Here is a 16,463-nt window from a genome sequence, read left to right on the forward strand (position 1 = left end):
CTCCCAGCAGGAGAGGTGAAAGGAGCGGAAGGAATGTTTTATAGAATTTGACTGTATATCCATCTGGGCCTGGACTTTTTCCACTCGCTAACGACTGGGTAGCTAACTGCAATTCGGACTCTGTTAAGGGTTCATCTAGAGATGTGGCGGGAGACATTTTTAAAGGGTTCTGTGCTTGTGTTTCAGGCGACGATGCGTTTTTTAAGCATTTCCGCAGCGGCAAAAACGCTATAGAAACGCTTAAAAAACTCATGGTAGAAGGCCTGCCATGTTCCCCAATGATAATCCGTATGTGCTGTGCACATGCTGCGGAAATTTCCACTGTGGATTATCATTGCAGAAAAAAACGCAGCACTACCAATTATTTTGCGGAAGTGCTGCGTTTTCGTCGCCATTGACTTGCATTCCGCTTCACTAGATAAGGACATGCGGAATGCATGCGTTCAATGTACGGATGGTACCCAGTTCTAGAGGTCAGGAGACTCTCCTCCGGACCCGGGTACCATAGAACCTGTGAAAAAAAACAATAAAATAAAAAATAAAGATTATATTTACCTTCTGGCAGCCCCCGCTGCACTTCTCCTTTCATGCCGGCAACTAGCGATGGACTGAAGGATGGGTCACGCGACGCTGACGTCGGCAGGTCCTTCAGTGTACCGCTGCCGGGAAGGGAGAACGGAGGGAAGCAAGACACCGGGGGCCATCAGAGGGTAAATATATATTTATTTTTTTATTTTTTACCATTCTTTCGGTCACACTATATAAATCCATGCCGTTTGCATGGATTTATATAGTGTGACCAAGCTGACAAGCACTTAACAAGTGATGCTAAAATCGCTTGGAAAGCTCTTGTCAACCCGCATGCGGAAATGCATGTGAAGAAAGCTTCACTTCCACATGTCCCTGGCAGGAAAAACGCATGTACAATCCGCATGTACAATCCGCATGCGTTTTTTCTGCCAGGGAGATGCAGAAACGCTCAGGAAAAAATCCTGAGCATTTCTGCATCGTGGGCACATAGCCTAAATCAAAGTTGGATCAGCCTGTAGTGTGTTTTTCCACTTTAATTTTGGGGGTGACTCCAAATCCAGGCCTCCATTGGTTAATAAATTTGATTTCCATTGATGATTTTTGTGTGATTTTGTTGTCCGCACATTCAACTTTGTACAGAACAAAGTATTCAATGAGAATATTTCATTCATTCAGATCTAGGATGTGTTATCGGAGTGTTCCCTTTATTTTTTTGAGCAGTGTATTTATCTGGGATGAGACAACCCTTTAATGCATTTGTAGACATCAATCCACCCGTGTCCCATATTTCCAGTACAGTGGGAGTAGCAGGCAAGCAATAAATGTAAGCATAAAGTCAAAGTGTCGTAATTCTATTATTGACCTGTAATAATCCAGCAAATTTCACCACTCCCCAACCAAGTCTTTTACTGTCCGGTTCCACCAGGCTCATCTGATAGATGTCCACAGCCAGGAATCTCTGAACTTGGTCTCCATCCTTCGTTATTACAGTGCACGCTATTAAATCACTGTTATCTAAAGAAAAAAAAAAAAAGAATTGTTAACCAACATATCTGAATTTATGATGTGTTTATTTTATGGCAATTTATTATATTGACATTCTTAAAGTATAATTTTGGAATAATTGAAAACTTGCAGGTGACTAATATTTCCACTGAAGACAGCAGTAAAATAGGCAAGAGGTTTATCTGAGGCTCCCATAGATCACACAGAGCATCGCTGATACCCCCAGGGTCTCTGATCAGTGGTCCAACAGCATTTAAGGGAAATGATCTAATACAGAGAGCAGGTAGTGACATATGTATTTCATCAGTCCGCAGCACTGCTATATCTATACTGATTAGTAGCAGACAGCTATGTCAGTCATCAATTATTCGGGTGAATTCCGGTGTAATTTCTAGCACCTCGGAGCCGAGAGCAGCATGCAATCCTGTGTATTCTGTAAATACTGCTGGAGCGCTGCCTGCTGTATCCTAAGCGTGGAAACACTTCACTGCCCATTTACTGTAATTGCTTTGGTGGCTTGCAGAGATCAATAATGTTAATTAAAAGGTTCAGTGTAAACCACCAATTGAAGCTTGCAGTTTGTTCTGCAGAAGCGGCCTAAGTGCTCGGAAACCTCTCTTCCTCTGGAAGAAATGAACCACAATTCTTAAGAATGCTTGAGGCATAATACAAACACACTATACTACATACATAAATATTCACATACTATATTATATACACATGCTCGTTCTCAAGAAGAGGACCAGTCAGCACTTCAAAGGTAGCAAGGTTATGTCTTATGTTATTCTTCAGCTCCCCTAAGTTTTCTTTTTCTTAAATCTGCCAAATGAGTCCAGCGATGCAGACCTTTATATTTAGTGTGTCCAATATTTTTATGTATTACATATTTACATATTTTATACACACACATATATGTATATATACATACATGCTACATAAAGGGGTTGTCCACTAATAAGACAACCCCATCTCAATCCGCATGTTTGCACCAGTAGAAGAACACCACTTACTCATCTCCAGTGGTGTCTGTACTGGCTCTCCCAGGGCTCCCATGACATTTATTTATGATCCCTGCTACCAATCAGCGCAGGCTTCACTCTCTCCGTCTTTGGATGTATATGACATCCGAAGGAAATAAGTGGCCAACCACAGCTCTGACTTCCTCTTGATGTCAGATTCGTCTGAAGGCGGGGACAGTGAAGACAGCGCTGATTGTCAGCAGGGATCGTGTGACATAATCTCATGGGACCCCAGGGGAGCCAGTGCTTACACCACTGGAACAGTATCGGCAGGGAGTATAAGTGTTGTTTTACAGGAGCAAACATACTGATTGAGACAGGCTGTCTGAGTAGTGGACAACCCCTTTAAGTAATACTATATTATATATACAAACATACACAGTATATGGTATATTATATATTATAGACATACACTCAGTTGCTCCTGAGAGAGAAGATCTTTGTAGCTGCTCATTCCTCTAACAAGCTTAACAAGGCCATGGACTCTTTTTTACATTTACTTTAAGGGTATTGCATTTTTTTGCTTTTTTGAAAACCAGAAAACTCCTTTGGGTTATGTTTTTAATTAGTTACTTTCATGGAAAACCTATAGTGTTTCAGAGAAAATGTACATTTATGAGTTGACCAGGGACAATTTGTCTCGGGTGACTAGTCCAAGAGGCTGGTCCCCAGCATCTTCTCCATGCCCTGCTCCCTTTGAGTGACAGGTCTTTCCTTACACGTGTGTATAGGGAAAGACTTATCACTCAAAAGGGAGTAGGTTGAGGAGACGTCAGATAAAACATACCTGGCTGAAAACAACTGAACTATTTTCTGATTTATGCCGCCTGTGGTTGGAGCGACGTGAATTCGTGTTGAGGTTCACTTTAAGTAAACTCTGCTGCTCATGGTAGTATAGACATGAGCTCGAGATGGGGGGGTGAGGAGGGGTAAAGGATTTCAGTGGAAATAACCTAGTAATGCGCTAAAATTGCTTTTCTTTGAGAACTCCAGATAATTACTTCTAGTGAATAAGACTGCATAGGAAAACGTGAGAGGCATGTGGTGCGAGCATACATTTCAGAGAACGACAAGAAAGCTGAGAACAGCTCTGCAGAAACCACAGGTTTCCTTCTATTCCAAGGAATTGCATGTTTTCACTACAGAAACAAAGTGCTAACCCTAAAGGCGGCTAACCTCCAGCCACACAATGCCTCGGCTGATTCTGGAGAACACCTTTTATGTGGAGACGCACACTTCTATACAATATCTCTGCCAAGTGGAGGTCCTGAGTCCCAGGCTTCTACAGTGAACGCCTACAGGTGGGGGACTCTCAGAGGTAGTAGACTGCGTCTGAGTGTCCACCTCCTGTAGGCGTACACTCCCGAAAACAATGCACATCAGAGCTCACGTTCGCTCTGTCGGCACCATTACAGTCTATGGTTTCATCAGTGCATACGTCCGGATCCCGTTTTGCTGGGGGTCCGGACGTAAGCCCCAATGGGACCAGCAAACATGACCCTAGACGCAATGTGAAAGCTCCCTAAAAACACTGTTTTTTGCCAGCAGAAATACGCAGTGCCAAAAAACTAACCAAAAACTCATAGTGGGAACTTAAAGTGGTATTCCCATCTCCAAGATCCTATCCCAATATGCAGTAGGTGTAATAATAATAATATCAGCACAAATACCTTCAATTAGAAATATAGTATAATTTTTCTGATTCCCTATGTCTCTTTCCTCACAGGCATTGCAGGGCCTTAGGTATCCATGGTTACGACCACTAGCAACTAGCTGTCACTATATGAATGGTCGTGACCATAGATACCTAAAGTCCTGCAATGCCTATGAGGAGACATAGCAAATCAGAAGAACTATACTACATTTCTAATCGGAGGCATTTGCTAATATTATTATTATTACACCTACTACATATTGGGATAAGATCTTGAAGATGGGAATATCCCTTTAACCTAAATGGGTCTTTAATCTTGAGGTCTCGCGCTAGTGTACCAGGCTTATTATATGATCTGGCACTGTATTGCAAAATGTATGGCTGGTCTCAGCTTTTGCAGTTGATCGACCCCTGATCATTGGCGATTCATGAAGACAGACCTGTGGTTATCAGACTCCTTATCAGGGAAACGAGCAATTTCTAGGCGATGCGTATGCTTTGAAGACTGGATCCAGGCAGCTTCATTCTGTTGACCGCTTTCTTTCACTCGATTTATGATAACCACATATAATAATACATTTTGTGCTATAGCCTCATTACTAGGACGTCACCCATCATGAAGTTCCTGCAATGCTCAATGTTTGAGAGGATAGAAAATATAAGTACACCTTTATGAGGCCCGGCTGAAGACACCAGTCATTGAACTAAGCAATTACAACTGTTCAGCTGCGTCCCACATGGCTCTTCTTATAGATTGCCTGGAGTATTCTTCTCGGAAAAGCCCTCACTGTGCGCAAGAAGCATTGACTCCCAGATCAATAGCCCGGCCTGACAAATGTAACAATGGGCCCCTCTTAGAAGAAGTAACTCTTGACTTCCATGTGATGAAATTGTTAATGACAACAGGATAAGCACAATGGAGGCTGCTCTGTGCAATAAAAATGGCATCATCTCCGATCTATGTTCTGCACATCAGTAAATTAGCCTGACATCTTGACATGGAGTAAGTCAGCATTACATATCATACAAAAAACACAACTCTACACATAGACTAAGAGCCCATTCACACGTCTGATTCTTCCACGTACGAGACAAGCAGACTGAATATTTTGATCACAATTTGATCAGAGTGAGGTCCGAGTGTCATCTGTTTTTCTTGTAGGTGGAAAAATAAAAAAAAGTTTCTCCATCTCCTCCATTCTGACAGTCAGTGAAAATCGGACCACACTCGTATGTCATCTGAGTGCAGTCCGATTTTTTTCACAAACCTGTTGACTTGCATTGTTGATTTTGATCCGATCCTCGGATCAAAATGGGACAAGTCTCCGATATTTTCTGCAGATCTCTTGGACTAAGGAAAAAGCCAGATGTGCGCAGTCTAATAGAATATCATCATCATAGGTACAAGTGCTATCCATGAAAACCACGGATAGCACCTGTGCACGAAAATTGGATGTGTGAATGGGCCCTAAGGGCTCATGTAGACATCTGTGCAAAACCGGTGTAATGTCGGTCCGCAATACATTGACTGGCCACAAGTCTCCTGACCAGAGCATGACAACTTAATGTATCTATATTAGTGATGAGCGCAAGTGATAGTTACTCGAGTTTACCTAGGGTGCTCAGGTATGCACCAAGTATCATGGGTGCTCGAGTGACATGTTCAAGTTTACACAGCCACATGTTTCACGGTGGTTAGATAGCAACAAAACATGCGAGGATTGCCTGATAAACACGGGGAATCAATTCCTGCATGTTTTGTGGCTGTCTAACCACCATGAAACATATGCTCACACATTACAATTTTTCAGCGGTTTTTTTTTCTGCAGCAAACCCTGATCTCTTGGCAGGTTTTGGTGCGTTTTTTGGTGTGCTTTTGGTGCGTTTCTCATTATCCCAAAGTCCAGCTTTGCTTCCACCATAGAAGCATGAACAGAGGTCAACAATGCAAGACATATGTGATACCATATTAACCAGAATTTCAAATGTAACAGTGGAGGGAGGTGAATAGTTCAGGAATAGTTTACCTAAGACACTGGCAGTGCATGGAGTTTGTATGACACTATTTACGTTCACACTATGGTCTGCCATTGAGTTGCTCAGAGATTGTTCAATTTCACACCTGCCTGGGCCACAGGTATTGTTCACTCTCCCACCTACCTCAGCCAATGTTTACACTGTACACATCACTAATTTAATTAAACTCTTCCAATACAAACTGCCATCTCAGGTGACAAAAACAAGATGGTAAAATCACAAAAATGAATGTGTTTCACATACTGCTGTACTTGCTTATTTTCACAAAAATTGCAGCAAAACCTGATAGCTATGTTCACACTAGGCGTTTTTTCACTACCCATTACTTCCAATGGGTGAAAAACGCTGAACAAAAAGCTGAAAGAAGTGACATGTTCTATTCTGCAAAAAAACATGCAAAGCACAAAATAGTGATCAAACTAAAAACCAAGATGTGCACATAGCTTTCAGTGGAATCCGCACATTTACCATAGAACTAGGGCACAGCTAGACCTACTGTAAGCACTTTTTACATAATGCTGATTTCTTTACCTCAGGCCCAAAAAGCAGCACAACGACTATGCAGAGTTATGAAGAAAAAATACACTACAGACTAATATTATCTTTTTAAAAAAAATCTTAAAAAAGGCTGCTCGAGTTCTGGTTAGTTATTTCTCTTATAGGTATGTTGGTAGGTGGGTTATCTGCCCTATATAAAGGACCCCTCATTAGGGCAGAATCAGATGAGCATATGCAATATCCTACATTTTTCTTCTGCGCTGCATCCGTAGTGATGATAGGTATTCTTTAAAAAGGTTTCTCCACAAAGTACATTTTAATCAATAGACCTTGGAATAAAAATTAGCTCCACAGTTGGATGTGTTTAAAAAATGTTCCTGTGCTGAGATAATCTTATAAATGTGCCCCTGCTGTGTATTGTGTAATGGCTGTGTCTGACCGTACAGGAACATGGTCTGATCATACCATATCTCCTGGGCAGGAGAGGAAGCAAAAGAGTATACAGACAGGACAGCACGGGATCTCAGCTGATTATTTCCTGTGCTGAGATAATCTTATAAATGTGCCCCTGCTGTGTACTGTGTAATGGCTGTGTCTGACCATACAGGAACATGGTCTGATCATACCACAGCTCCTGGGCAGGAGAGGAAGCAAAAGAGAATACAGACATTACAGCAGGGGATCACAGCTGATTCTTTCTGTGAGGTAAAACATTGCTTATAAACAGGCAGGGAAATGTTTTACCTCACAGAAAGCAGCAGCTGTGATCCCATGCTGTAATATCTGTATACTCTTTTTCTTCCTCCCCTGCCCAGGAGTTGTGGTATGATCAGACCATGTTCCTGTGCGGTCAGACATAGCCATTACACAGTACACAGCAGGGGCCCATTTATGCAACGTTCCAACAATGAGCTTTTGGAGAGTATTTTCCTTGAGACAAAAATGCAGCGTCTTACAGTTCCAGCAAAATGCATGGGATTTATAGAAAACTCATGCCCACTGTGCTTCTTTTGACGCTGTGTAAGCTGACCTGTGGTGTGTGTTTCATATCCACAACATGTTCATTTCTTTCGCGGGTACGCTGAGGTTTTTGTGCGGAATTTGCTCATAGACTTGCATTAGATATGGAAAATCCGCAGCAAAAAAATGCACATACGTTTTTAGTGCGTTTCCGCAGCGGAAACATGAAAAACGCATGTAATCCGCACCTGAATATTTCAATAAAGTTTTGTCAAATCAAAAAAACAGGAAGTATCATAAACAAAGCAGCTTTATTTAAAAAAGCATGACAGACCAACAAGAGATAAAAAACTGCATTATCCCCTCTTAGAGTTTGATCGCATGTCGCGTTTTTTGCTGTATTTTACCCATGTGGACAATAACAGCGTTTTACAGTAACAGCAAAATAAATGAGATTTCCAAAATCTCGTTCACGTGGTGCGTTTTTTTTTAAGCTGCAGTGCAATTTATTGTGTTAAGTCTTTCAGCGTTTTTGCTGGGGTTTTTTACTTGTTCAAATGAATGCATGCAAAACGCATTTAAAAAAAAAAAAAGTATCAATAACGGCGCATTTTTTCCGCTAAACTCTATGGCCCAAATTCATCATTGCTTTTGCACCTGTTTTTTGTCTAGTTTTGTGTTTTATTTTGTTTTTTTGTTTGCACCAAATTCATCATTCTATTTGCGTCTTTTTAAGTCTCTTTTATATGTGCTCGCCTGTGGTTTTTTTTTTTGTTGTTGTTTTCCGCTTTAAGGGCAGAGTCTAGCAATTCCAGATGTTTTCGCCTAATTAATCAATTGTGAAATTTTAAAAACTCGCAAAATGTGGTGTAACCCGACTCTAGTTCCCTCTGGTATATTTTTGAGTATGGCAAAATTTTGCCGCATTTTTTTGCGACTTTTGGTACGAAAAGTCCCTCCAGAAAAACAGTTTCAAGATTGTCACAAAGTAAAAAATGGACTTTCTTCCTAAGTCGTGAATCACGTGCACTGTTTTGATAAATTTGGCAACAAAAATGGCATTAATACTACAAGAAAAAAAAAAGGAAAACGACTTAAAAAAAAAAATAAATCTGCTAATGAAGAATTGGGGCCTATATTTTTCATGGGGGAAAAAAAGCACTGTGTGAACATACCCTTAGAACAAAAGGATTGAATAAGGACATTCAACATTCCCGATCAGCGCTAAACAGAACAAAAGGATCAGACATTGAAATTCCTCATTCTTTCCCTATTGTCTGTAGGGGGGAGCCAGGAGGGCCCTATTCAGGGGTGTTCTGCACTAAATGCAGTATACTGTGCAAAAAAAAAATGAAGAAAAGAAGCTAACTAGATGTGATTACATGGTCTACCCACTTGACACACCTACAGATGATGAAGTTCACGGTGAGCAGAGGCACTTTTTCATCAGTACGTAGGCTCTAGTAGGGTTTCCTGTAAACGGACTCTCCACATTTCGGGTCTGGCATTCTGTGGAACACCTGACTCATTTCTGAATACAGGAACATGCTGATTTTAGCTCCTAGTACACATGAGGGGCCATCCATAAATAGCATCTGTTTACAGCTTACAAAGCCAAACTTGCTGCGGTGAGCTCATTTCATTGTGGCGAGAAAACCATTATTTCCCCTTTTCATGTCGGGTTCTGTATTCTTTATATTCATAGCCACTTAAAAAAAAAAAAAAAAAGTAATTTTGTTGTAATTCCTCATATAAGATGTTAAAGAAAAGAAGTTAAAAATGTATTTTGCGCAATGCATGCATTCATACCAGCATTTTCACAAGTGGTCCTGAAATTGCAAAATCGGAGAAAATGGTGATTAATTGCAAGAAAGCAATAAAGGAAAAATGGATATACGATATAATTAAAATTCTGGGGAACATTGTCATTTTTTTAGGGGGTCCTCTCACCCTCACTCTCCTGGGTGGGTGGTATGGGAGCGTGATGCAGTTTACCAATAAATTAAAAAAAATCTGTCAAGAAAAATCTGCAAGAGAGCCCTTTAAATAGGCCGTGTGCTATTTCATAGGGCTACCTTTATACATTTCTTTTTTTATATTTTTGGCAGTGTTTTTTGGCCTTTCCATTTGTTTTTGAACATTTTATTTATGCATTTATTAATTACAGGGGTTGTCCAGATAGGTAGTAAACATCAGGCAGACCCCCCCCCCATCTACCTGATGTTTACTATCTATCTGAACAACCCCTTTGGGTCCAAAAACCCAATGATCAGCTGTTATTAACTCCATTGGTGCCCAATTGTAAATACACACAATGAAGCTGCAACGCACAAATCCATTCAAAATGTAGTGTCCGCTGCAGAGTACTGCAGATTAGCTCCTATTCAAAAGGTTACTAGCTATTGATGATGTCACAATGTCACCAGATATTGAGGATATTGATATGCACGACTTGTAATGTCAAAAGCATAAAAAAGTATGAAAATGCTAACATGCAATTAAGAGGTCTACTTCTACTTGAAAAATACTGATATATTTAGAGCAAGCTACAATTTTGAAAAAATAAAAAAAAATAGAACAAACTCAAAAAAAAAAAAAATGTCACCATTCATTTCTCTCATCAACAAAGCTAGTAATGACAGGAGTCAGCAAAAAATGACAATCAAGAACAAAGGGGGAATTAGCTGAGATGCCGTATGCTGGTAAATGGGATTTCCAGGTAAAGAGAGCAGATTAAATGTAATAGCACATAACGTAATGGTCTGATGTGGAGACGGATCAGGACTGAAAGATTTATAACAGAAAACATACAATGTGCAGGGCTGGATTATACCCCATGGTCAAAGGCCAGAACTCCGCATCCTGCTGATATATAGAACTATGAAGTCATTTCTTACTTGGATTTCATTTTCACAACTTTTGTATGGACATTTCATAACCACATGTACTGAAAAATACTCGCACTCACGTGCAATTATATGTAAACGGCTGAGTGCACTTCTGGGAACCAGTATGGACTTCCCATCATAAAATATTTCAGAAAGGAAACAATGTAACAGGGATCACTTACAATGCTGGATCGTGAGCAGGCGTATGGGGTCCACCCCCCCACCCCCCCAAAAAAAAAATATAGGACATTTTTTTTTTTTTCCTGACTGAATTGGAAAACTGCTGATTTTTTAAAATCTGCAGCATGTCAGTTCTTTCAGCGTTTTAGCAGCGTTTTTTCACCCATAGAAAGTGCAAAAACACAGCAAAAAACATTGCCATCAGTCTTTGCTGCGTTTTTAGTGAAAAAGACATTGGAACAACAGTATGTAAAACCCATTTAATTTTTGTGACTTTCTTAAGTACACCAAAATGTGTTCCCACGTGAGCATGGCAGTTAGGATGAGTACAGTGTAATTGAATTAGTGATAGGAGTTAAAGTAAACACTGCCTGATCAATGTGTAAAATTCAACAATATCTGATCAACTCAAGGGCAAACCAAAGTGTACTATGAGTTTTTTAAGCGTTTCCGCAGCAGCAATTCCGTTGCAGAAATGCTTAAAAAACGCTTGGTAGAAGGTCTGCCATGTTCCCCAATGATAATCCGCATGTGCTGTGCACATGCTGCGGAAATTTCCGCTGCAGATTATCATTGCGAAAAAATCCGCAGCATTACCAATTATTTTGCGTAAACGCTGTGTTTTCGCCGCCATTGACTTGCATTGGAACGCATGACATCCACATCAATACATCTGCAGATGCGGAATCCATGCGTTTCAATGTGCGGATGGTACCCGGGTGTGGAGGAGAGGAGACTCTCCTCCGGACCCAGGTACCATAGAACCTGTAAAAAAAAGAATAAAATAAAAAATAAATATTATACTTACCTTCTGATGCCCCTCGGTGTCTTTATCCGATGAGTCCTGGCTTGCCGGCAACTCGCGATGGTCTGAAAAGGACCTGCACCGACGTCATTTAGTCATGTGACAGGTCACGCGACCGCTGACGTCGGCAGGTCCTTTAGTGTACCGCGAGCTGCGAGCAAGCCAAGACGCATCGGATAGACACCGTGGGCCATCAGAAGGTAAGTATGATATTTATTTTTTACCATTCTTTAAGGTCACACTATATAAATCCATACCGGTTGCATGGATTTATATAGTGTGACCAAGTTGACAAGCACTTTCCAAGTGATGCTAAAATCGCTTGGAAAGCGCTTGACAACCCGCATGCAGAAATGCATGTGAAGAAAGCTTCACATCCGCTGGTCCCTGGCAGGAAAACGCATGTACAATCCGCATGTACAATCCGCTCAGGAAAAATCTGGAGCATTTCTGCATCGTGGGCACGTAGCCTAAAAGTAAACAGTGCTTGACCTACAAAATGCTCTGCTAATGTCTTAGGTAAACTATACCCAACCAGTTCAACTCCCCCTGCTGTTTTTACATTTACAATTGTGTATTTTTTCATGAACTCCTTAACTTTCTTGTTTTGAAATAGTCACTATTTTTTCAGACATAAAAATCTTTTTCTACTAAATAATGTGATCAAATTGCCCTCTTTTTCATGTTTTATTGTTTCACATACGTCTTGCATTGGTTATGCTTGTATGGTGGAAGCCAAGCTGAACTTTGGGATCCTAAAAAACACAGCAAGAAAAGCTGCAAAGAAAGATATCAAAACCTGCTTTTTGTCTGCAGCTTTTTTACTGCCAAGAGATCTGGTTTTGGCTGCAGAAAAAAAGCAACGTGTAAACATAGCCTTAAAGCACTTTTTTACGATTTTATTTCACCACCAATGTGATGTTACTAACGCAAGTTCCCTGACCCTAGTATTTTACTTACCTGCTGCCGTCTTCTTCTGTTTCCTGCGCCGTTCTGCAGGTTGTGACCTGCCAGATCGCTCCACTGTTTGCTGGGCGATCCGGAAGTCACCACTCAATGCAAGTCTGAGAGGCAGAACGAGGCTTTCATAGACTTACACTGAGAGCTTGTGACCGTTCCCATTGACTTCCGTCAGAGGATGCAGTCACAAGATGGAGGAGTGGTACTGGTGCAGCACTGGGAACAGCAGTAGATGGCAGCTGGTGATTATATTAGTAGGGGCAGGGAACAGAGAGTGATACTACTCCGGTGCTGAAATGAAACAAAATGGAATGGTGCATTAAAATTGATTGTATTCGGGCATATGAAGTCAATAAAGTAGGTTCCTGCCCAGGAACCCCTCCATACAAAGCAACTATGGCCACCACACAGGTCGTAGGGCCAAAGATCGCTCTATGTAGCGGCTACAGATGGACCAGAATGAACGACAATCCGCATGAGATAGCGCCTGCGACCAGTAAGCCACAAACAATCCAACGGGACCTGACTTTTTGCAACTTACTTGTTGCAGTAACCTGTTGTTCACAAAGCGACCCCCACACACCGGCATTATGCTGAAATATAACAGCGGCATATAGTGATGTTTAGCCTAAGATCTGAGTAGTGGCCAAAGTAGCCACATAGCCCAGCCTAAGAGTGGCTCCTGGTTGACTCAGTGCCAAGCCTATTGATAGTATGAGTCTCTAGTATAAGCAGTCTGGTAGATTAGCATGCAGATTCATACCATACAAATCGATTAAAAATACATAAAAAATGTTCTGTAGATCAACTATGCTCTCATCTCAGAGTATAAACGGCAGTACAGAAAACCAGATTAGGATTAGTACTTGCTAATTATGTCAGATTATTATAATTTTAATATATAAACACAACACTGCCAAAGAACATAAAAATATTGCAGATATGAGGTGGGATTATAGTGTCTGCACTATCCATCATAAATTCTAGTTGCACTCCTGATTATCTGTATGGAGGGCTGTCACATGAGCATGAAATATATTTTTACTTGCAAGACAATCTCTTTACTTGTCTTTCTCAGATGTTGTCATTTTATTATAAAAAAAGTTGAAAACTTTGAGCTTCACCTAAAATAGCACAGACGGTTATCACAAGACTGATGGCAGTTACCTAGAAGGCGTAGAGAAGAGCCTACAGGACGCCCACTGTCTAACGGCCAGATGCACAGCCAGGCATGTCATTTCGTGTAACACGTATGATTATGTATTATTGGAATATGCAAACTGTAAAGACTTTTCATGGAAGCTGTCTTTCGTTTTAGAAAACCAAAAGAAAAAAATATATCAACACATATAATATCAAATATAATATAAAGACACTGGTTTCTCAGGCAATGTTCGAAATTCCCATGGAAATATATAAAAAAGACGTGCAGTCAACCCTGCACTTAAACTGATCGCGTTAAGGCACCGATCTTGAGACAGATGCTGGTCCCAGAGGTGGCACCCACATCCATCATACATTCAGGCCATAGTCTGTGGATGCTCCATAAATATACATGATGGGAATAATCCTTATAGGCTTCACTTTGGGCACACTTGTACTGAACAGGAAACTGCCCAAACTGTTGTCACTAAGTTGGAACTATTGTCTAAAATGTCCTCTCTGCTGTACTTTTACAATCACCCTTCACTGTAATTTAGGGGCAAAGCCTGAGAACTAGCCCTGTATACTTATCCTGTCCTCAACATATTTTCTAGCAGACATCATACAGTCTAGTATGTAGCATTTTTCTGGCAATCTTTTTAATAAATCTGGGTTTTGCAGATGCCTGGAGTTCTTTTAACACCTTTCCACCTGCTTTACCGTACTCCAGCCAATGCGTTACATTGCGTATGATGGTCTTAGATTTATGTGCAGCTGCTCGACCATGAAAATGAATCTCCTGTAACTCCCGGTGCACAGTTCTTGTGCGGATGTCACTTCCAGAGATAGTGATGCAACAGCGGATAGCTGATTTTCTTTTTATGTCATATCCAAAGGATATTCTAGTGCCAGTGGCGTAACTTGAAGCTCATGGGCCTCAGTGCAAATGCTCCAACGGGGCCCCCAATTATTGAAAATCTTTAATATTATTGGACTTTTTGGACCCATTAGGCTCCAGGGCCCGGGTACGATTGCAACCTTTGCACCTATTGTAGTTACACCCCTGGCTAGTGCACTTGGCTGTTTTCAGAAGTCCCAAAGAAGTGAATGACAACAGTTGCACATGCACAACCACTTCTTCAGTCACAGCAGACACCACATCATTCAGAGGAAGAGATGGGGGACTCCAATTCTGAAGATAGGTGCAGATCCCAGAGGATAGAACCCTTTTAAGAAATTGTATATCAATACAGATCTGTCACTAGGTTTCTACAATACAATCTGAGAGCAGCAAGATGTAGGGGCAGAGACCCCATTTCCAGAGATGTATTACTTTTGATAAAATCAGTTTTCTCTGCTGCAGATCTAGCGGTTGTCTAAATACTGAGCCCTGTATAACCCCACCCACACCACTGATTGGCTGCTTACTGTGCATAGGCAGAAAGCAGCCAATCAGTGATGGGGGCGGAGTTACTCAGAACAGGAGGACTAGGAGGCACGAGACAGCAAGTCCTCTAGTGATAATCTGCAGCTTATAAAATGCTGATTTTATTGAAACAACAACACAGCCCATCACTGGAATCAGACTCCCTGCCCCTACATTATGGTGCTCTCGGATTACATAGCAAAACCTGCTGACGGATTCCATCCACTATCTCTTTAGATACAAGGAGTCTTCACAATTGATCATTTGGGGTGTTTTTATTTCTTTGCATTTTAATACTCATTTAGTAAAGGACATGCTACTTCTGTGAATTTCAGTAATAGGTTACTGTAGGCTTATACAAAAATCCTGTAGATGACCTAGTCGTCTAATGATGTACGCCAGAGAAGACTGTGATTGAGAATGTCTTGTCGGCTCAGTGGGAACGAGTAGTGACTCCGCTGATAAATTAATTGAGTCATAATTCGTATAAGGCCAGGTGAAGAGCGGCTAGTTCCTGGCATATTGATAGAATGGCGGCTATTTCTGTGAATTGCCTACAGCTCTTCTCTAAATGAGTGATATTTTGTTAAGGAATACTATTTGGTCATGTTTATAGCCACTACACCGATATTGTGCTTACTTCTGGGAAAAGCTTCTAATTTTAGTATCACAGTCTTAGTCATCGGCCAATAAAGCTCTGCCGGAGCGGGAAAATAAAACTACCACAATGCACAAGAAGAAGAATTGCAGCAGAGGAAAATATTTCCCAATTCCATCATTTGTGCAAGTGTTGCAATCCAAGGGAATATATTTTGTTTTAGTTTACTTGAAAATGGGTATGTAGAAGAGTAATAATGGGGGGAAGTGGCCAGTTTACTGGCAGGAAAAAGTTGCAACTTTAGAGCATGTCTGTTTAGTTCTAACATTTGAAGAACTGTGTGGGGGTCAAAAGAGCACAGATAAGGCAGTGTCACCTGTTAGAGATGGTGAAAGGTGGGAGTATGTCTACGGGCACAACACTTGTAGATGTGGGTGACCCCTGGATCAGTCCCGTGGCTGGAGAAGAGAATCTTCTTCCAGATATAGAATAGTAGAGGAGGACGATATCACTTTGTACGGACAGTGCTGCGGCAAATTAGATGACTTTTGTGCTCCAAAATAGTTCTTTATTGTCCCTATGCGTTTAGGTGCTGGAACGGCTCCTTTATCAAGGCTTTTTTTTTTTTTTTTTTAACTTTAATAAAGGTGCCAAAACGCGTGGGAACAATAGTGAGTCATTTTGGAACACAGAAGGCTTCTCTCTTACTGCAGCAAAGCTTATTCCACGTGATATCGGCGCCCTCTACTAGTTCTAACC

General features: G+C 41.0%; 1 protein-coding gene across 9 annotated transcripts in view; it reads right to left on the reverse strand.

The window, feature by feature from the left end:
- Positions 1–16,463, reverse strand: part of CLEC16A (C-type lectin domain containing 16A) — a 293,814-nt gene that overhangs the window by 99,183 nt on the left and 178,168 nt on the right. For all 9 annotated transcript variants that reach the window (XM_073647735.1, XM_073647726.1, XM_073647727.1 and 6 more), the window contains exon 19: positions 1,394–1,545. In XM_073647735.1, coding sequence (XP_073503836.1) covers positions 1,394–1,545 — 152 coding nt within the window. The remainder of the gene's footprint in view (positions 1–1,393; positions 1,546–16,463) is intronic.

Source organism: Phyllobates terribilis, unplaced genomic scaffold (assembly GCF_046119375.1).
Source record: "Phyllobates terribilis strain yellow unplaced genomic scaffold, ASM4611937v1 Scaffold_9__5_contigs__length_417890890, whole genome shotgun sequence".
Lineage (NCBI taxonomy): Eukaryota > Metazoa > Chordata > Amphibia > Anura > Dendrobatidae > Phyllobates > Phyllobates terribilis.